The 22,893-nt window shown below is 41.4% G+C and overlaps 1 protein-coding gene across 3 annotated transcripts in view; it reads left to right on the forward strand.

Annotated features, from left to right (window-relative positions):
- LOC130212551 (growth factor receptor-bound protein 10-like) overlaps nt 1-21,647 on the forward strand; it is a 61,077-nt gene extending 39,430 nt beyond the window's left edge. For 2 of the 3 annotated variants that reach the window (XM_056443536.1, XM_056443539.1), the window contains 12 exons: nt 12,845-13,001; nt 16,644-16,759; nt 17,175-17,249; nt 18,825-18,962; nt 19,219-19,329; nt 19,825-19,923; nt 20,031-20,108; nt 20,341-20,457; nt 20,770-20,836; nt 20,964-21,051; nt 21,191-21,284; nt 21,443-21,647. In XM_056443536.1, the coding sequence (XP_056299511.1) occupies nt 12,845-13,001; nt 16,644-16,759; nt 17,175-17,249; nt 18,825-18,962; nt 19,219-19,329; nt 19,825-19,923; nt 20,031-20,108; nt 20,341-20,457; nt 20,770-20,836; nt 20,964-21,051; nt 21,191-21,284; nt 21,443-21,589 (1,287 nt within the window). In that variant the 3' untranslated portion in view covers nt 21,590-21,647. The remainder of the gene's footprint in view (nt 1-12,844; nt 13,002-16,643; nt 16,760-17,174; nt 17,250-18,824; nt 18,963-19,218; nt 19,330-19,824; nt 19,924-20,030; nt 20,109-20,340; nt 20,458-20,769; nt 20,837-20,963; nt 21,052-21,190; nt 21,285-21,442) is intronic. The other variant, XM_056443538.1, reaches the window with a different exon arrangement.
- Nucleotides 21,648-22,893: the final 1,246 nt, after the last annotated feature.

Genomic DNA, 22,893 nt, shown 5'->3' on the forward strand with positions numbered 1-22,893 from the left:
GAAATCAGCAGAAAGGACATTTGCCACCTGGGGTTTTCTGGCAGTCGACCCAGGTATACAATTAAGCATCCGTCCCCACTTCTAGTCCTGTTGGTAAAAATATTTGGCTCCACACGGGTTGTTCTCAGCAGGTAGTAACATTTAAATAGGGAAGAGATTATTCTTGAATCATCATAAGCCTTAGGAAGTGTGTTTACACACTGTGCATGTGCAAATCTAGTTGAAGTAACCAAAGGCATGTTTGACCTTCCAACCCACTGGTGATCATATGGAATTCTGCCGTCTCTTTTTCTACTTGGTAGACACACATCCCAGATCTTTATAACTTTGGTTAAGCACAACATATTTTCTTCACTATAAAGCAATACAACTGCTATTTAAACAGAACATTTGAAACTCAACGCCACCTTCCGCTGTGATAAATACCCTGTATGTATACATGCAGTATTTTGTACGGCTTGGACAAAGGTCTGAAGTCAATGTGTGGTACCTGACCTGTAATGCCAATTCAATTTGTACTAGCTCAGCAGCAAAATCTTCCAACCTTCAACTTAATACCCTGATTAGGTGTTAAGACTCCATTATTTAGATACAGAGCAGGCTCTGTGGGATATACAGTGTTTGGTTTGATGCATGGCTGCACAGTGGAAGAGATGGCAGTCCGCCACTGTACATGACTCTGTATTGTTAGTGGGCACTGGGAGTCCTACATTTCTCTCCATACATCTCTATACCCTCCCTCCATCTCTCCGTCCCCTGACTACTAAATCCCATTCTGCCTTCTCTTGCTTCGCTGAGTCCAGATAGGCTGCTGTGTCTTGGGTCTTAATTTGACACGGTAATTGGATGACAAGGGACAGTTTCCCGTCTCTTTCTCATGAGTCAGCAGATATCTTTTGGCTAGTGCCTCCCACTACTGCAGACTGCAGGCGCTCAGCGGGGACGACTCAATTGTCCGAGGCCCATTCAGGTTTCCTGTATCTCCATCTCATCATCTGGAGGTTAGTTTCCAGGGGCGACCCGAGACCACATTACAGTCAGAGGGGCTTTAAAAAGAGTACTTGTTAATGAGAATATGAAGCTGGGTGGGACGTGTGAGCCAAATCAGTTGATCAATGGCTACAGTTGTTCTTTTTTTTTACTGACCAATGACCTGCTAAAAGTCAGCACTCTGAGTGTCAATATAAAGTACAGACAAGTAGATACTTGTGCAATGATACTGTGAAGCTTTGGCAATGCAACATTGTCTCTAAAATATCTAAATTAAGCTATTTGAAACCAGACCAAATAGTGTGACGTTTATATAGTTTTTCCTCGCTGCTTATTGGCTGATCTGTGTGCTAGTCAATGACAATTAGTTTTCTAGGTCTGTCTTTATCTGTTTGCTTTTTCCCCAGAAAATGGATCATACATGTCCTAATATGCAACCAATTGAATCTCTGAAACTCTAAACTGAAGGATGCTGTGCAGCTCTGATGGTCTGATGCACACTAACATCTCAGGCGATACTCTACTTTGATGTGCACATTTACATGTTTTGTGAGTTTTGAGCAGTAGTCCAGCCCAACAAAAAAATTGAAAACTACTTTCCTTTGAATTTTATATAAAAGAAGAGTGCAGTTATCTGCTCCTACAATATGGTATTCTGGTGAAATAAAATGTAGCTACAAGACCCTGTCATATCCTATATGCCCCAATGGATCAAACATATATACACACACGAACACACACACATGGCCTGTCCTTCGATATTAAGGTAGGCTGGCTGGCAAACTTAAGGGCTTAGTTTAGAATTTAGATGAATAAGACTTTAAAATCTACACTGCCAGGGCAAAGCCACTTGGGAACAGATCAGCATATTACTGCTTGTGCACAAAGACCTTTGTAGTCAAGTTAACTATGCGTTGTGCATTGGTATAATACCAAGGCCAGTGCTTAAATAGTGCACTATGAGCCGCACATTCATAAGACTATCCAAGAGGAACTTGTGTTGTGGACGAGAAGTATCCCACTTGTGTAAAGGCACAAACACTGGTTTAAATCTAATTTTATTACATGCAAAATTAATTTGCATGCTTCCAGTAAAAAAAATAGGTCAGTGTCACTGCAACCACTAAGCCATATGCATCTTGCATCCACTGCCTCCCGAAAACAGCCGCATAACAGCCCTGAGCTGAAGGAAAAATATCAATGCATACACATAAATTCTAAAATGTATTCCCGCTGTAGAGATTATGCATAAAAAAACACATATTGTTACTGCTCAAATTCTCATCAACAATTGATTTGTAATAGTCCTCAGAGAGTGACATTATCTATTGGCTGCTACATAACACAAACACCAAGGGAGTACAGTGACAAAGCCATTTGTCAACTAGAAAGACAAATAAAGCCTTACAAAAAGAATGTATTAGCTGCCAAATGCTGTGTTCCAGAATTTTTTTTTAAATCAAGACACAGCGTATTTGAAGCTGTGCAAAAATAAAAACTTTTGACCAGGTCAGCACACTTTGACTAAACAGACCTTCTTATCTCAAACTGCCAATTTCCCCTCGGATTCCAACCTTGTTTCGGGAGTATCATCACAGGAAACCAAACAAGAGCAGGATTCTTATTGTTTATTGTTTTTTCAGGTAATTTATGTCATCAAAGTTAAAGTTTTAGCGATAGACTAAAAGAGGGGATATTCAGGTCATTTTATAGTGTTCATTGAGTTGATGGTAGCAAACGGTTAAAAAATAATGGTTATGAAATGGATTATCTACATAAGTCTGTTCTGTATTGAATTTTACTAAATAATGGTCTGACCATAGTAACATGACTGGACCACCCACGAGGCAGGCAGTGTAAGATTAGAAGCCACAACTTTCACCCAGCTAATAGGGTGAGATCTCATTACTCCTGCAGCTAATGGGAATCCATGATGGTGTTAGCGACCTCCTCCATCTCAGTCGCTAGATCTTAGATTTTCAGAATGGCAAATGTGAATGCTTTTTGAAATTATCTATCCTTGGCAAACTACAGATTTTTTTTTTTTTTTTTTTAATGCAGAAACTATTTCTTTCATAAGGTAAGGTTTTGTCCTCCGCGGCTCATGCATACCTCTTCATGCATGTGTGCCTGAATACAGGTGGAAACACGCGTGTCCATGTGTTTCACAAAAGCGAGCAATGTGCTGCTGCCTGCAGGCATTTTATCTGGACAAAGCTGAACAGCGCTGTTGGACCCATGTAGGTCATAGAGATTGCATCCTCTCTCGCTCCATCCCCCTCTCTCTCTCTCTTAGGGAATGTAGGACAGCTCAGATTTCTGAAGCTGCTGCTGGGAAGAGGAGGAAGGAAGAAAGAGTAATAGGCATGTCTATATGTGGTACTCCCACACATACACATATAGGGATTGAAAAGAGGCTAAAAACAGTGGTATTTTGAAGAGTTTTAACAAAAGATATGTAAATTAATTACATGATGCATCTGATTTATCTTGTAAATGTGTTGCTCCTCTGGCATGTACCACAGCAAACAGTTTTATGTTTTGTTTATACAAATTTATCAGATTATCTACTATTATTGGATATCAAATCAAGTACAGAGCTCCAGGTTAATAAAAAATGTCAGAATTTTTTTTGAAAACAAAAGTAATATTATAATTTGTTATACTTCAATATCCTTTGTCTCCATAGGTGAATTCATATAATTGTTTAATACTTAAGGATGATGGACAGGCCACTTTTCAATAAAGTCTAAAAAAAGTGAGCAGATCGCTTAAAAGCCCCTTTCAGAGGCATTTGGCAGTAGAGAGAGAATGATGGACAGAACTGTGGCACTGTGATCTTGGCATCTCCAGAGAAACCCCCCTTAGTGGGGACAGTTTGTACGAAGCTGTGGTGCATACTGGGATTGCTCTGATTGGGAGATGATTGTTAGAACTGGCCTGTGATGCTGGTAGTCCTCTTTTTAAACTCATGGGACGCAGGGACCTGTCAATGTCTTACTTCATAAGAATGTCTATGTCTGTCTTTTACTTTAATATTAATAATAACCGTATTATAGTTTTATGATCATTCAGTCTAGTTATGACAATAGTTATGACAGTCTTGTTACTTGTGAGCAAGCTGAACATTTTATATCAAAAGTGTAATTGTTGAAAGGAGCAAACCATTCGAGATGAAAACAACCTTTATGTAGATTGAGAGTCAACAATGGTCCAGAGACCATCAATGGCACCAACAATGCCACAATCCTCCCAGTAGACCATTTCCAAGATGTGGAAATCCATACCAATCATTTTCAATTCAATTCAATCCAGTTTATTTTGTATAGCCCATTATTACAAATTTGCCTCAGAGGGCTTTACAATCTGTACACATGGACATCCCTGTCCCAGGACCTCACATGGGATCAGGAAAAACTCCCAAGAAATAGAAAAAACTCTTTCACAGGGAAAAAAGGGAAGAAACCTTCAGGAGAGCAACAGAGGAGGATCCCTCTCCCCGGATGGACAGATGCAATAGATGCCACGCGTACAGAAGGAAATATTACAGGGTTACAACACATTCAATGAGTATGATAGAGTGTATGAATAGTTGGTATTCGGCATGGACCACGATCCAGACCTCCATGATCCATCAGGCAGATGGAGGTAGAGAGGAGGAGTGGGTGGGGCATCAGCAGGGCCAATGGCATCAGACCCAGCCAGGTCCAATGGACCCTATGAGACGTGAAGTCACAAGGACTCCTTTGTTCACACACAGTCCCCGTGTCCCATTCCTCTGCCCTCCTGCTGTAATTGGACAATGGCTCCAATTCAGCAGAAATCAGCAGAAAGGACATTTGCCACCTGGGGTTTTCTGGCAGTCGACCCAGGTATACAATTAAGCATCCGTCCCCACTTCTAGTCCTGTTGGTAAAATATTTGGCTCCACACGGGTTGTTCTCAGCAGGTAGTAACATTTAAATAGGGAAGAGATTATTCTTGAATCATCATAAGCCTTAGGAAGTGTGTTTACACACTGTGCATGTGCAAATCTAGTTGAAGTAACCAAAGGCATGTTTGACCTTCCAACCCACTGGTGATCATATGGAATTCTGCCGTCTCTTTTTCTACTTGGTAGACACACATCCCAGATCTTTATAACTTTGGTTAAGCACAACATATTTTCTTCACTATAAAGCAATACAACTGCTATTTAAACAGAACATTTGAAACTCAACGCCACCTTCCGCTGTGATAAATACCCTGTATGTATACATGCAGTATTTTGTGGCTTGGACAAAGGTCTGAAGTCAATGTGTGGTACCTGACCTGTAATGCCAATTCAATTTGTACTAGCTCAGCAGCAAAATCTTCCAACCTTCAACTTAATACCCTGATTAGGTGTTAAGACTCCATTATTTAGATACAGAGCAGGCTCTGTGGGATATACAGTGTTTGGTTTGATGCATGGCTGCACAGTGGAAGAGATGGCAGTCCGCCACTGTACATGACTCTGTATTGTTAGTGGGCACTGGGAGTCCTACATTTCTCTCCATACATCTCTATACCCTCCCTCCATCTCTCCGTCCCCTGACTACTAAATCCCATTCTGCCTTCTCTTGCTTCGCTGAGTCCAGATAGGCTGCTGTGTCTTGGGTCTTAATTTGACACGGTAATTGGATGACAAGGGACAGTTTCCCGTCTCTTTCTCATGAGTCAGCAGATATCTTTTGGCTAGTGCCTCCCACTACTGCAGACTGCAGGCGCTCAGCGGGGACGACTCAATTGTCCGAGGCCCATTCAGGTTTCCTGTATCTCCATCTCATCATCTGGAGGTTAGTTTCCAGGGGCGACCCGAGACCACATTACAGTCAGAGGGGCTTTAAAAAGAGTACTTGTTAATGAGAATATGAAGCTGGGTGGGACGTGTGAGCCAAATCAGTTGATCAATGGCTACAGTTGTTCTTTTTTTTTACTGACCAATGACCTGCTAAAAGTCAGCACTCTGAGTGTCAATATAAAGTACAGACAAGTAGATACTTGTGCAATGATACTGTGAAGCTTTGGCAATGCAACATTGTCTCTAAAATATCTAAATTAAGCTATTTGAAACCAGACCAAATAGTGTGACGTTTATATAGTTTTTCCTCGCTGCACAAAACTGTGGATGTTTCCATACAAATATAATTAAAGCTTTCAGCTTTCTTTCTGACTTGGTTCTGTTGGAGTAATCAACAACGTAATAGCCTTCATTCTCTCTCTCTCTCTCTCTCTCTCTCTCTCTTATATATGTATATATATATATGTATAAGTGTATATATATATTATATATATACACATATGTGGATATATATAAAAAGCTGTATCATGTGTCCTGCTTCCTGCCCATACAATCAAGTCTCTACCCAGGAATCGCTCAATCAATCACTTTAAATCATTATTTTATTTATGTCTAGAGTGTACCGTGTCAGAGTGAAATCTTTTAATGCCTCAAATAGTGTACATGCTGCAACCAACAAGCGTATTCAATCTGAGATGGGTGCAGTTCATTTAAGGGCTGTGTTGGCCTAGTGTGACTAGACACTGTCTTTTTGGCAAGAACTAGAATTTTTATGTTTTTCTTAGCCGCTAAACAAAACACACAACTTTGCTCTCCGTTCTTCAGCTGTCATCCAGGTTGCCTTCGTTTTTCAGCTGCTTCACTATATGTGTGTGTGTGTATCTTGTGTCTTTCACGGATAATAGTCTTTTAGAACTGTAATCTGCCACAGTAACTCCTATCTGATGTAATGGCCTGTAATGTGTATATAATACCAGTGGAGTTATTTATAGACCTGCAGCCAATTCTCAAAGAAAGGGATGTGCGTATGTGTGAGCGCTGCTGGGCATTCACACAGACTTCACACACACACCCACACACGCAAACACACACACACGCTCGTGTGCAAACTTCAGTTTGCCAAAGCACGTTCTCATACAGTGCAGTTGATACTCTCTGTCTGTTTGTGCCTGTAGCGTTGTCTTTGTGTGTGTCTGGGCTCTGTGTGTGTGCGTGCAGATACTTAACTACACAATATGTACACTTAGTATTTGCGTAGCATGTGTGTCTGTGTATCTGAAGATGTTTAAGTGAGCCCATCTGTGTGTGTGTGTGTGTGTGTGTTGTCTGAAGCCTGAAGCTACATCACAGTGCAGTTATCAGACCTGAGTCATCAGAGAGGTGGAGAGGCATGCTCCGTTCCGCGCCCCCATATAAATGAGGACACACTTAAACGCATTAGAAGATAAAGGCTGCCTCCGAAATCGCATACGTTGCACTACATACTCAATATTTGTACTCTCCTTGAACGTACCTTTGTGGAACTAAACGGTGTTATGTATCAAACTGTAACCAACACTTCGCTCCCTGACCGCCTCCTGGACAGTTGGAGACGATTTTCTATCTTTCTTTTTTAACTTCTGTTTCTCTTTCTGTTTTTCTTCTTCCCCTTTGTCTCCCTCCGTTTATTTTGTTGTTATCCACATCACTATTATTTGCCTTTATTAGAGTAGGTTAGCGTGAAGCGTGTCACTTCGCCATCCTCTCTGTCCGTCTCCTTATTCCTTCCACTTACAACCACCAGTGGTCTTTGTAATGTCACAAGGAGACAGTTTTCTGATGTATGTATGTGTGTGTGTATGTGTGTATATATATATATATATATATATATATATCAGGCATGAGAATCCCTCACCTTTCGGCGAAATTCGCCGTTTTGAAACCAAAATAGGTGACTTACGTGAATCGTGTAGATCCGAAGAGTTTTGTTTTGGGGTAGTGGGGGGGGGGGTCAATTGACCGGCCGGCGTTTATGAGATTGGAGTGGGACACGGAGAAAATGTTACGTGGTGCTCTTCGCAATAAAACATCTTTGATGTGACGTGTCGCGTCTCGGCCAATCAGCGTCAAGATGTCTTCAGTGTTTGGTGGTTTAGGTTAGCTTGAATGTTAGTCCGCTACATCTGCTGCTGTCACGCTGCACGGTGTAGCGATACTAACAAAGTACCCGTACGTTAAAAACTATGTGATTTAGCATATTTTTAGTATTGATACTTCATTAAAAGAGTGCGGGATCAGAGCTCACGCGCTGCTCCGTGTCAAGCTGTCTGCGCACACTGCGCAGCGCTAACAGAGAGTGGCGTTAAGTGGCGGAATTTTCGGCTTTAAAAATAAAAAATAAAAAAAGATGCCAGAAGTGAAATGTTTAAGTTCAGTCTGTAAAGTTGTGTAACTCTCCAGCTGCTCATCCTGATAAACTCGGTATCATCTGGTCAGATACAGACTAACGGCCTCATAGTGTATAATCAATGCTATGATGGCTCCATGTAGTTTCATTAATATCTTGTAGGCTAATACTAATATTACTGCCATTTGTTAAGTGTTGAAAAAGTTGGTAAAAAGTGAACCATACAGATATTTGATTTATTACTATTATAGATAAATATACCAGTGTCTTATTTATGGTATACTGTTTTTATGGTATTTTATCAGTATCATGATATTTATGGCAGGTATGGTATAGAAGATCGTGACAACCAGGTAGAGGCAGAACAGACTCGAGGAACAGACTCGAGGAACAGACTCAATGAACAGACTCAAGGCTCAGCAGAGCTCAAGACTTGAAGACTTGTTCACGCCAAAAAAAAGGAAGTTGGTTCATGAATGACCATATTATACACAATATTACTATTATTATGGGGCCCGATCACCAGAATGGAGGGCCTACAACGTCCAACATCGATGTTCGTGGAAGTCACCAGCACCCCCCCCCCCCCCCACCCGCGCGCGCGCCTATCCTTCTCACCTTTTTCACTCCTGACCCGTTTTCATGCCTGATATATATATGTATGTGTGTATATATATGTGTATATATATATGTATATATCTATGTATATATATATACATATATATAGATATGTGTGTGTGTGTGTATATATACTGTATGTTTTAACAATTTGTAATCTTTCGCAATTATTTCTTTGTTTCTTCAAATATGACATGATCAGTGGGGTGTATTGATAGGGATAATGTGGCTGAAGGTTTATTCTATCCCAAGAGCCCTCCTCTCCCCTTTTTGCAGTCACACTCTGAGCCACCTGTGCAACAGCAAAATAATTCCTATTGACAAACTACAAACTCTCTCGCTTCTGAAGTGGCGTTACATTTGGTTTGTAACACAGGGCTTTTTCACGAGTTGAACAAACCTTTCGTGCTTGGAACTTGACTTTCGACTTGACTGACAGACACAACTCTTAGTGGTGGAAAAACAAACATGATCATAATCCTGAAGTTATTATGTTAAATAGCAACCCTTGTTGAACCTGTCGGATCCAATACAGGCCAGCTCACACATATTCTGTTGACCTATAGAAGAGGATTTCTTGGGTATGTCAGAAACGACAGTGACATTAGCCATGTTGGATTATCTTTCCGGTCTTTCTTGACATCAAAATGTGTAATAACTAGATTCGTTGTCAAAAGGGTTGGTATCAATGGACCGATTGAGCAACTCTTATAATTACAGCACTGTAATAAAAACCTGTATTGCAGATCGTGTGATGTGCGCGGGCTTCTTGGGGCTTTCCCCTCTGCCTGACTCACAGTGACGTAGACGAGGGTGTGCGCCTTGGCGGATGGTTGGGAGAGACAGCTGTGCAGGCTAGATACGTAGTTAACAGTAGGAATCATTCATACTACACATTCTGCTGCAGTGTGTCATATCTCTCTCTCTCTCTCTCTCTGTGTCTCTGTCTCTCTCTGTCTGTGTGTGTGCAACTTCATTCTGCTTGACACTCTTTTCGCATTTACTTCTTTCGTCTGTCTGTCTCCCTATCCCCCCCACGATCATGTCTGCAATCATTTACAAGCACATACATACACTTTTTCTCTTTCTCTGTATCCCCTCCCCCAGGGACCGATTTTCCCTTCCTCCATCCCTCCCTCCCCAACGTTTCCAGCTACAGTAAATGAAATTGTATTTCCTTGACGGCTACCACTTTTACCTTTTACCACTACTTCCTCCTTCCTTCTGTGGAAATGTGCTTATTCCTGGATTACACCTCAACCACACGTGTGCAAACATGCACCCTCCTTTTCCTCTGAAAATGAAGTACGGAAAACCAGAAGAAGTCGCTTCGATGACAATGTAAGGCTGATCTCGCCTCTCCCAGACGGGGTGTCTCAAGGCATACTAAATATCAGAGTTAAAAAGAGGGGTCGGAGGGGAGGGGGGGCTGCAAAAGTCTCCCACGTTTTTTTGTTCTTTGGAGAGAAAGAATGTTGGAAGAAGCTCACCACCAGGGGAGGAGGAGTTGGTCAGAGAGCTCAATTGCTGCTACAAGTTTTTTTCATTTCAGTTGCTCTGTAATGAGTCTTGTTACTGCTGTGAGAGGCAGAGAGATCTGAATGGGGAGTTCAAAGTTAAGCCACGAGGAGGGAGGGATGAAGGAGGGAGAGGAAAAGAGAAACAAAGACTAAGAGAAAATCGTAGAAGCCAACAAGCCCTCACTTGAACACTTCTGAACGAAGACAAATCTTTTTTTTGTTCTTCTTTTTTTTACTCCTTCCTTTATCCGTTATTTCTCTTCCTGCTGCATCTTCTCCTGACTGACCCACACACAGCCTTCTCAAATGAACCCTCGCACTTTGAGCTCTGAAATAAAACTGAAGCAGGGCGCTCGAAAGAGGTCTGAGAAAAAGTTGGCTGTGTCTGTGCATGACTGTGCGTCTGTGTTTCTACTGAAATGTTTATGCCTGACAGAGAGTGTGTGTGTGTTTGTGTGTGTGCATTTGCGCGTGCGCCTGAGTCTGTGTGGGAATGATTACATCAGCCTGCTGCAGCCTTATGATTGGTTGGTGAGCGTGTGGTTTGATTCAGTGTGCCTCAGAGCCTGTGGCTGAGGCTGTAACCCTTTGTGAGGGGGAGAGAGAGAGAGAGAGAGAGAGAGAGAGGGAGAGAGAGAAAGATTGTTGCCAGACGTAACTGGCAGTGGAAGCACTGTGCCGTACCTGCTGCCGTCCGATCACTGACTGTTCCTCTGTCCTGTGAGCTGTACAGACAGCGGCTTCAGGTCATACAGACATTTTTACATTTTTTAAAGACAGAGCCGGCGAAGGACTAGACTGAAGGACTAGTCTGTGTGACAGGTAGCACAACTGCAACTATCAGCTGTAGGCATTCAAATCTGTCTTTCTTTCTGGAGGGGGCAGGGCGACATAACAGCAAGGGCTTTCTGTCTTAGTGTGTGTGTGTGTGTGTGTGTGTGGGGGGGGGGGGGGGGCATGTATGTGTGTGTCTGTGTGTGTGAGTGTGTGTCTGGGCAGCCAGGCTGACACCAAAAATGCCTTCGTGTTCCGCGGAGTGCTGCGTACTGCGGGCCGTGGAGGTAAGACCGCTCTCTTTCTGCCTCTAGTATCTCTCCTCGTGTGACTTTGCCTCTCTTTTTTTACATGTGAAGACCGTTCCTCTTTGAAGTGCTGCTATGATTAACCAGGGGCGAGACGTGGAATGTGTAAAAACCTTGAAGGCTGAAGACAATTTGTCTTTTTTCGAGATGTGAGCAGAGCACTAAAAAGAGTCATATATTTCAGCGGCTTTGCCTTTCCCCTTGAATATTTTGGACTGATAGAGCGCCTCAAGCCGGCGTTGTACAAACTGTGATGCTTGTTAGCGGCGTTTGTCCTCAAGAAGGGAACAGAATTTCTTTGTCATGACATTATGTGGGAAGTGTGCATACATGACATGTGTAGGCTTACGAGGCTGGATTCCTGTGTGGGATTCTTCTGCAGGTTAGGCTGTTCTAGTTTCCTCACTGGGCTATTCCATATGTATCATGTGAATGTGACTGCATGGGTTCCTTTCGGAAAGCCAACCTGTGGACTTAGTGGATGTAGATTTAGGACTATAAACCATAATAGCGATGGCAGTTATCTTTCCTGGATTTTTTTTGTTGATCTCCAACGAGGGAAAGCTTAACCACAGTATATACATGGATGTACAGCCATATGACTGGAGATGAAGCTACACAGAGACTGATCCACGGTTGCGATACAGTATATACATTATACTGGACTAAGAAGTAGTGGTTCAACATGTGTTTGAGTCAGTATTATTAATGGCGCAAAATTCAATTGGGTGTTATCCACAGACTGGTCCAATTTCAGCATATTAAGTTATGAAAAAAAGCTATCATAATAACTTGAAGCATATTCAACTCTCATGCTTGCATACATTTTTGTGATATGTTATGATTGAAAACAGTTTTGATCTCCTCTTAAGCTACAGTACAGTGTGTGTGTGTATATATATATATATATATATTGTGCAGGCAGTCCTGCAAGCAGATACTTGTTATACATGCACTATAGTATATTTGCTTCTATATTACACCAACAAGTTGCTCTAAGAAATGCTTGTCTGTGATTTCTCACACCACAATTGCTACATAGTTTTGAATGTCTATTCTTTTCTATTGTGTGCTATAATTACAGGCCTGTGTATGTTATAGTGTATGGGCCGCTATATGATAAATACGATGCTATTGTTTGAAGAAAATTGCTGGCTTCACCCATCTATTAGGTTTTCAAAAATAGTTTGTGTTAAATTACTTTATCACAATTAGGAGGGGTTTACATGAAAATGAAGATTTAAACTACCATCTTATTGTTGATGTATACTTTGCAGTTGGAAAGGTCTATCTTCATTTTATCATATCAAGAGCACACGCATTACTGGTTTGAAGGCCTTCCGTCCTTCAGTCTCTCGTTGACCAAACTACCTTGAAATTATCTCTGTTTCTTACGATTGATCTCAAACACGTTTTCTTTTCGCAGATTGTGAAGATCTTCAGTGAAGACGGCATGTGTAAAGTTGTGGAGATCCCGGCCGACATGACAGCAAGGGACCTGTGCCAGCTCTTGGTTTATAAAAGCCATTGTGTGGACGACAACAGTTGGGCACTTGTTGAACACCACCCGCTGCTCGGGCTAGGTAAGAGGCACTGTTCGTTCACATACACACACATGAAAAGGGCACTCACACACACACTCGCAAACCTACACAGAAACTGGGCCGAGACTTTCAATACGATCACTTTCATACACGGGTGCATTGACACACATGCATGTTGGCATGCATACAAAGACAAACAGTTCATATTCTCACGCAGGCATGTGTTCAAGGATGAGTTAATGCACATACAATACAGTGTATGCATTCACAGAGCAATAACGTACCTTGATCTGATCAAGTACAACACGGCGACTGTGTGGAAGGCTGCTGAAGCGGTGCGGTGTCGTGCCAACAAGGAAGGGAAATGTCATTGAGCACACACACAATGAGCACACGCATATTGAGCACACACACCTTGAGCGGCTTGTCGCTGAAAAGTGTGTCAGTGAAACGTATTGATCCGCTGGTGTGCGAAATAGACAATGCATTGGAGATGAGGTCAGAGGTACTTTAGCACTGACAGGCCAAGGATACTCTAACTCAGTAGTGCAGGGACATCGGGAAGTTAAGATAAAAGAAAAGCACTTCCAAGATGCCTGAGTTGTATGCACGTGTATTTGCAGGACAGATCGGACTGTAGGAAGAGAAGAGTGTAAACTAAACCTAAACGTTGTTACAATAAAATCTGATGCTAATTGCAGGTATGTTGTGCTCTCAGTTAAAGGAATCATATAGGGCTGATTTCAAAAAGTTCAGTTTCAGTGTAAAGCTGTAAGGCCTTGAAGCAGAATATAAACATGTATATTTGAACAAGCAAACAGCAGAATTAGTATCAGTGGAGACAGGCTTTCCAAGGGGCCCTTATTAAATATTACCGATAACTCTCGAGGAACCGGCATAACTGTCATAAATGAAACAAACACGGCAATTGATAAACAATACAACCCTGAAGCCTTCATCTTGACACTTGTTTGAGCATTACTAAGTTATTTTATTTGGTGTTGGTGGTGATAAGAAAAGTTCATGGTTGATGCAGCTGAGGACAGGATAGTGAAAGCAAGATGTCATGAGACTGCTCGGAATCAGCTCTTTTATTGACTGCAGGTTAAAAGAGAACAATTTGAGAAGATTAAATTTTGATGTTTTCCCCCCCCCCCCCCCCCTCAAATCGGGAAGGAACGGTTCTGAGTGGAAACCAGAGAATGAGAAGCTTAGGGAAGACAAGGTGAAGATTGAAGGTTTACAGATGAGGAGATGTAGATATGTAACTGACGAACACTGGAACCAAACCTTTGCCGCCTTGTGCTGCTGTCAGTGTCAGAAACTGTGTAATGTTATCGATCCAGCACAATAAATGAAACGGCAGAGAGGTGATGAAATGATTGATAAAGAGTTTATTACGCGATTTTTCATGTTAACGGTTATTTAGCCCTGAATACCTGATACCACCGATACCACTCACTGCAACAGGCAGAGAACTCGGGACTAATCTAGTGTAAAAAGGTAAAAATTATGATGAAATGAGGATTAGAGTTCTATGTAGTTTGATTTCACAGATTCAAATGTTACTTTCCATTTTTCCATCGTTGGCAATATAGCTGTAGCATGTAGTACAGGTCCAATGTTTATAGATTTAGAAGTAAACATAGCTTGAGAGATTTAAGAGGTATTTTATTGTCGCTCGCTGAGCTTGGAAATTTCGCTGCCATTTGCTAAAAACTACAAAACCTGCACACTCATTTATTTTGATATTCGTTTTGATATTCTTGAACTCCAAATGTGGCACTGAAATGACTGAGAGAGAGTTTAAAAAGTAGGAAGCGGTATTCAAAAGAGAAGCTCTATAATCTGGGTTGATGAAGGATTCTGCTTACTTGTTGCTCCATTAAGAAGGAAGAGAGTTATGCATTTCTGTCCGGGGTGATTTTGTGTTAGACTTGGCAGTATAACAGTAAGTTTGGAAAGCTGTGGTCAGCTGAACGTTAGAAAACTCAACCTCCCCCCGAGGAGAGGGCGATTATAAAGCACTTATGGAAGACAAGTTGAGCCTGTGCTCCGTGCGCGTGTCTTTACAGTTTAACAGATGTGGGAGAAGAGGGGGTGTAGTTTTATATAGAGCAGTGTGCCTGGTAGTGAAAGACATGGTGAAAAACAGATGTAAAAACACTTCAAACCTGCTGTTACAACTGACAACTTGTGTCAATATATTGCTGGCTGTTTTGCTGTCACACAAGGAAACCTTTCGAAAATATATGGCTTTATTCAAAGTGCAGCCCCCAACGCTCCAACATAATATTTCACCATACATCTTGATCTGATTACATTTCTCATCATGCTGCCAACACAATGTTGCCAAATGCAGTAAGGTTGGCTGGTTGTACATTACATCATCTCTGGCTCGGAGTAACCAATCTATAGACTCTCTTCTACTCTGGCGCACCTGTACTGCAACCATATTATTTTCCGGTCTGGAATAACTACTTCTCGTTTTTTATGTTTGGTCATTTCAGAAAATGAGATGTGATGAAGCAGCAGCAGCACCGTGCTGACTGTTCACATTGAAGATGTATGCATTTGCCACGACAGAACCAGTGACCAGAGTGATTCTGCATTGTTGGTTTTTCAATGTGTGCACCTGTGGATACAACCAAATTATATTTTGGACATTTTAGACACGGGCATTAATGAAGTGCTCGTTGCTGTGCGTCCATGTGCCACCATACTCCTTGCGTGTGCATGTTGTTGGGTGGTAGACAAGAATAGAAGTTTCAGAGTGACCCGAACAATAGTGTGTTTGAATAGAAGCCTATTCCCGTACAGCGCTGCCCACTCGCTGCGCTGCTGAATGGGATGAAATGGCCCTTTGAGATTAGTGACACTGACCTCTGCTTGTCACCCTGAAAAGGTTAACAACTGGGAAAGTGAGGTTGTGTTGCCGGCGGAGTCACTGTCACCAACATGAGTGACTCATCAGACGGGCGAAATGAAAAGAGATCGTGACAGAGGTGATAAAGAGGTAGAAGGAGGGGACACTCGCTAATGATGATTATATGTGAGATGAAGTTGTGCAGTCAAATCTCTGTATTTCACAGAGAGAGCAGATGAACAAAGTTAGGGAATCAAAAGCATTTCAAGTAGATATACTGGGGAAAGGAAGAATGTCTTTGAATAAAGATAAGACGGAGATAACAAGCTGTTAGAATTGAGAGACTCATGGCCAATTTTAGCATTGCAGTCACATGATATAAAACTCCAGCACCTCTGACCATACAAGGACACACTTTTACTGAAATCCCAGCCCCTTTTAATGTCATGTTCTTGTTGTTCTGGAAAATAAGATTATTGGTGTTTAATAAAGAAGACCAAATGTAAGTGTTTTTTTGTTCAGGTTCATTTGTATGTTTTTCTTTTTTTTAAAGAAGGGCTCTTCTAATCTGATATCTACACACGTCATACCATAATGTCCATTGTGCTTTTCTGACATATTGAGAAAAATGTTTTGATCATAATCTTAAAACTACAGTATGTTCAGATAGGAATAAATCAGTCACATATTTCCATTCACTCCTTTAACAGAACATGTTATAGAATGTACGTGTCATAACTAGCATACATTAATAATGGTGTAGCTGTAGGAAAATTGTAAAAGAATTGCTAACGTCATTCATTGTCTCACATCAGAGCGCTGTCTAGAAGACCATGAGCTGGTGGTTCAGGTCCAGGCCTCTATGAACAGCGACAGCAGATTCCTCTTCAGGAAGAACTATGCCAAATATGAATTCTTCAGAAACCCCCAGGTAATTGCTTCTTTGTCCTCTTAAAATACATACAAAATACAGCTCCTGGTGGATTTAGTTCTTGCATTTTGAGAATGATTTGAAACCGTTAAAGATATGGCCACTATAAGGATAGCAGTATTACATATCCTAATGTTTTGAGGGCTCAGTCAATTCAAAAGAGATGTTCAAATAAAGCGTGGTAAACTGGTAGTATTTGCTCTAAATAGGGGCCACTTGCCTCAGATGGACTGAAAGACATGCAAAGTGTCTCCACGTTTTGTATTGTTGTGAAATACTTGACTGACAAATGAGATGTGCATGACGTTCCATCTTATTTCTGTCACACATTCCGACCCTGTAATTATTGTCACAGTGACTGATGTTCTCTGTCTGCCTCCGTCTCTTCTTCTTCTTCTTCTTCTTCTTCCACTAGACATTTTTCCCGGAGCAAATGGTCGCATGGTGCCAGGAAACCAATCGTATGATTCCACCATCTCAGCTCCTTCAGGTAGATGCTGCGCAAGCACTCAAACACACTGCTCTCTCTTTCTCCGTCCGTCTCTCGCGCTCCTTTCTTTTCCTGACACGCACACGGCGCATACTGTACAATAAAGATAACATACCTCACCTCTGACCCTCAGACAGAGTGTCTCGTCAGAGCCTGCAGTAATAACTACCGTTGATCCTGTGTTGACACACGACTTTCTCGGCATACGCACCACAAGCCCCGCTCGTACGGCGGATGGAATTAAGCAGTCAGGAATAGGACACACAGTTCCTCACGTACCTACCGTATGTTTGCACAGCACAAATTCACACACTTGTGTCATGCTACTTATCCGCCTCAACGACCGCTCACAGGGCCATACGCTGTTTTTACAAAAGACGTGAGGAAAAGAAAAAATCTGCGAGGTGACCAGACAAAAAGATTCCTTTGCATGTTGAAGAGCTTTGGTCTTAATGGATGGAGGGTTGACATGCAGTCTGGCTATCTCCTGTTTCAAGTAATGGAGCTGTCAGAGACAGAACCACAAGTGGAATCCATCCCTTCATCCTTGCCACTCGCAAAAAGCGTTTAACTCCCCTGCTGATCATGTAGACGTTACGCAAGAGGAGTCAATACATGAATGGGTTGTCTGGAATCCCCAGGGTTTGACTTATTCTAAACACAAGTACTTTGCAAAAGTTATGTCCAAACCACTGCGCTTTCTCAACCAAGTTCATCCAGGTGTTTGCAATATTTGCAATTTCTGCAAGAAGCATATGTCAACGCAAAGCAGCAAGGTGTAGTGCCTCAGAAAATAAAAGCTCTTTGAATGAACATCGTGTGTGAATGTGCGATTCGCAAATGACGGAAAATGCTCGCGCATGAGGCCCATTGTGGAATTTTTCCAAAACACTGGGAAACATGTGTTTTAAATATTGAAGAGTCCTCTAAAAGAGTTTTCATTCCAGCCGCAAGCCCCAGATTCCAGATCGCCTATAATAACTTTACCTGCCACTTCATGGTGTGATATTTTTGTGAAACATGAAAACCGCAAACTCCGACACATAATAGTCTTTAATAGTTTCCAAGAGGAATGCGCTGTAGGTTAATCTAATGTATGTACTGTTTTTTTCTTGGAATATACAATTGTAAAAAAAAAATTCCATCACAGGCCCTGCTTAAAACATTTAAAACTTGTGTGTGTGTATATATATATTTTTATATATATATAGTGAATATTTATATTTGTGTATGTATATAGACCTGACAATGTCAACCTTCTTCGGCCCTCAACGTGGCTCTGCAGCGTTTGATTTTTCAGACAATAGCACAGTGTCTGGCTTGATCGTGGTGTATAAGAATTCAAGCCGCCGCCCCTCTCAACCCTCAGCTGTCAGTCTTGCTCCGATGAGAGAAGCCCAGATAAAATTGTGTTCATCTACAAAAAATAATTGCCACCCGTCGGTGATGCCTCTTTCGGTGTCTGCTATGCTTCAGATATGATCCGGCAGAGGGCCCTTGATGGAGGACATTATAGAGTAAATCCATCCGAACTATTGCGTGCTGATGATCCAATGCTCAATGTCTTTCCTGCAGAACTTCCTCGCAACCAGTAGCTGTCCAGAGATCCAGGGGTATCAGTATGTGAAGGAGGTGGGGAGAAAGTCATGGAAGAAAGTTTACATGTTGTTGCGGCGCTCAGGGCTCTACTGCTCTACAAAAGGAACCTCAAAGGTAACAACTACTTCTACTTTTCAAGAGACAGAATAAATATTCTAACATTTAGTTTCTAACTTTGAACAATGGTCATTATTTCTAAAAGAAATAATTCAAGTGCATATAGTGATAAGTACATTTTTCAAATTAAACGTAATAAGCTTTAAAGAATCAGACTTTTACTGATGGTGGCCTCCGTGCATATGTCTTTAGGTCTACCTCCAGGCTGTATCCCTCTGGGATGTTCTGACTTATTAATTAATTCTGTATCTAGGAGCCCAGACATCTACAGTTTCTTGCAGACCTTGAAGACAGCAACATCTTCACTGTCATCTCAGGCAAAAAGCAGCACGGTGCACCCACAGACTATGAGTTCTGTATCAAGGTGAGTCTGAGAAGACTTCTAATGACATGTTATGAGGTGTAGGATGATTGATAGCAGCCATGCAGCTCCCAGTCTCTTGACAAGCCTGTTGGCATGCATATGTGAGGGCTGATGTTCTGGTTTATTGATGTAGTTACCTGACATTTCATATTCATATTGGATATAATATATACGTTTTATATATTAAATGTAAGCAACCAGTTTAAAACAAGTTTTTTTTCATTCAGTTACTTTCATCAGTTATAATGTTAGTGCTGGTAGTGATGATGACATAATATCCTTCACCGCAGCACAGTGAAGAATATTTAAGATTTTTGTTAAAGAGATGATAACAAAAATCACAATTTAATTGTTCAACTCTTGAAAGAACATGAAAGCAACCGCTGTTACGAAACAGGTGGTTCTCAAGGCTGAAAACAAACGAGAGTAAACAAGCTTACTGATCTATCTTTGTGGAAATGTGAATTTCTGTGTTATGATTTTGTTCATTCGCAGCCCAATAAATGTCGAGGGGAGTTGAAGGAGTTGAGGATGCTGTGTGCGGAGGACGAACAGGGCAGGACCTGTTGGATTACTGCTTTCCGGATTTTCAAGGTAACAGCATGACAACAAATATGTTGCGGTTTTCGATGTTGTGCACAACATGGTCGCTAAGAATGTTGATAGTGTTGCTTTACCAGTGTGTTTCTTTATCTTTACAGTATGGGATTGTATTGTACCAGAATTATAAGATTCCCCTACAAAGAAAAACCTTACTTTCACACTTCTCAGCACCTGTGGTAAGTGTTTTAAATTCAGTTAAAGCACCTTAAAACTTTAAAAAAACACCTAAATCAACAATAACTCCCAGATCTTTGAAATAAGCAAAATGCTGATTTTTCTGGAATACCAGTGTGATGTACGCACCACGAACAGCTAACTAACTAATCTAGGAGACATCAGCTGCATCCTGGCACTTATGTTGCTGCCTGTTCATCCACATTCTGACTGTGTATCTCTGTCTCCCCGTAGCGGAGTGTGTCAGAGAACTCCCTTGTGGCGATGGATTTCTCAGGGAGGATAGGCAGGGTGATTGACAACCCTGTCGAAGCTCAGAGCGCTGCCATGGAGGAGGGACATGCGTGGAGGGTAAGACACAATCTCGTTTTTTTTATGTTTTCTCTAATGTTTTTAGGCAAAAGATAGCAGGCAAAATGTGAAAAGTGAGAATTAAATAAATTAGATTGAACATAATGGATTGGGACTGTTTTAAATTTGGTTCGCAAGAATTAAGTAATTGTATTACAGTGTTGATGTTGCTCCTATTTAAGGTGAGGAAATCATTTTACAATACAGTAATTACTGTTAAAATAAGTTGAGAAAAACTGTAAATACGGAGACGACACCACCAGATCATGAACTAATCCCTGTTGTTGTGTCTGTTTGCGGCATCTCTCTCAGAAGAGGAGTCAACGAATGAATGTATTAGGCTCCCACAGTCCACTACACCATTCTTCACTTAGCTCAGGTAAACACTAAGTCATTTACAAAATTGTTGACCGTCAACTTCTTTTTGACATCTTTTTTCCCTTCAAATTAAATGTATTGAGAAATTTGTATTTAAAAAAAAAAGTATTTTGAAATTGTCTCCGCAGTCATCCACATCGCTCAGTTGTGGTTCCACGGCAGGATAACCAGAGAAGAATCCCATCGCATTATCCACCAGCAGGGACAAGTCGATGGGTAAACTTCATTTTACACATGCAGTCTTCCTATTTACTGAATAAAGCACAAATAAAGAAGTTCAATTATATATTTTGTAATATTCTTCCTTAAAGCATCCATAAAATCAAGTCAACTGAATATTTCTCTTGTTGCACAGATTGTTTCTGCTGAGAGTCAGTCAGAGTAACCCCAAGGCGTTTGTGCTCACATTGTGCCATCACCAGAAAATCAAACATTTCCAGATACTACCGGTATGTGTTTTTCTCGGTGTTTCAGTTGTAGTAATGGGTCGTGTGATTCGTTGCGGACAAGCCTAAACATGTACAACCATTAATATGCTCTGACAGAAGTCTGATGTTCTTTCCTTTCTTTTCTCTCTCCATGTGGTGTGTCCCTTTGACAATGGTAGTGCGAAGAGGACGGCCAAGTCTTCTTCAGCTTTGATGACGGCGCCACCAAATTCACTGACCTGATTCAGCTGGTGGAGTTCTACCAGCTCAACAGAGGAGTGCTGCCTTGCAAACTCAAACACCCGTGCACCGTCGTGGCCTTATGACATCTTCGGATCATCTGACCCCATGACCCCTATCACTTGACCTGACTGCCAGAAATGAACGAAAACAATTGGAATCTTTCTGTTGGTTGGTTCTATTTGTTTTCGTCTTCTCCGTTTGCCTGGATGTCCGAGGAGTCGGATGCACAACTTGCCCACGAGTTTCCTTGGTTAAGAAGAGAGAAGACAGAGGAAATGAACACTGCCGTTTGTGTCAATGCTGTTCCACAATCTTCCACAATCTTGCTCACCATAGTCATCAATAAGCTTGGTCAAAGTGACTCTCAAGGTTTTATTTACTCGTGTAGAAGGTTTCCCTTCAGCTGGACAATCAGCAGGACAGTTCAAGCTTTTGTTTGGACCGTGCTTGTGCTCCCCGAGAACAAATTGTTGTCTCATTCACACGTCATTACACGTCCTCAAAGATATACTGTAGATTGAGAATCGATTGCCTCTTAGTTTTGCACTTCTCGAACTAGGAGTGGCCTTTGACAGTGCATGACTTGGCTGTGAAGGAGTGCTACCGCCCTCTCGTGTCATAGGCATGTAAGGACATGTCATTATTCAATGTGGATTTGGAGGCGCCAGAAAGAGTGTTGCTTTAGAATCAATTTGAGGTTTGGGCAACATCAGAAGTTTGTCAGGTCAAAGTTGCCTGGATGAAAATGGCGAAGGACAAAATCTGGAACTGTAAAGCAAAGTATTTTTTTCAATCATGTGCAACCTTGCCCACCCTAACAGAAATGCATTTGCTCATCTCTCAACACAAAAGGCTTCCTTTGTTAATGACACCTTCATTGCAGTTATGTATTGCTATCAATAGTCTCTTTAATAATATATATTTTTAAAGCCCACTTTTTGTATTCTGGATATTTGCAAGTCTTCATTATTTACATAAGCTGCAATAAGGTAATTCTGTACATGTTATTCTATTGCATGATCTATATCCTTAAAGTGTGTCCCATGTCTTCTACAGTAATGAATCAGCAATTTATCAAACCATGGTGTTATTCAGGGTGAAATTAAAAGAAATAAAACTAGAGGACGTTTGTAACCTGGAAGACCATTTTGGTGATTGTAAAGTTGAAAAAAGTTCACTATTTGGGGGAAATTATGAAATGCACCAAGATGCAGTAGTTTACAACAGGCAGAGGCAATATGACCCCGGTTGCAAAAAGTGAAGTGGGACAATGACGGGTATATTCTTTTTGTTTGGTTTTCCTCACCGCAGCACAGTGAAGGACACCCTGATATTTCAAGTCACAGGAAATCAAAGGAAACGAAAATGATAGTCTTTGTCAGCCCAA

Source organism: Pseudoliparis swirei, chromosome 22 (assembly GCF_029220125.1).
Source record: "Pseudoliparis swirei isolate HS2019 ecotype Mariana Trench chromosome 22, NWPU_hadal_v1, whole genome shotgun sequence".
Taxonomy (NCBI): Eukaryota; Metazoa; Chordata; class Actinopteri; order Perciformes; family Liparidae; genus Pseudoliparis; species Pseudoliparis swirei.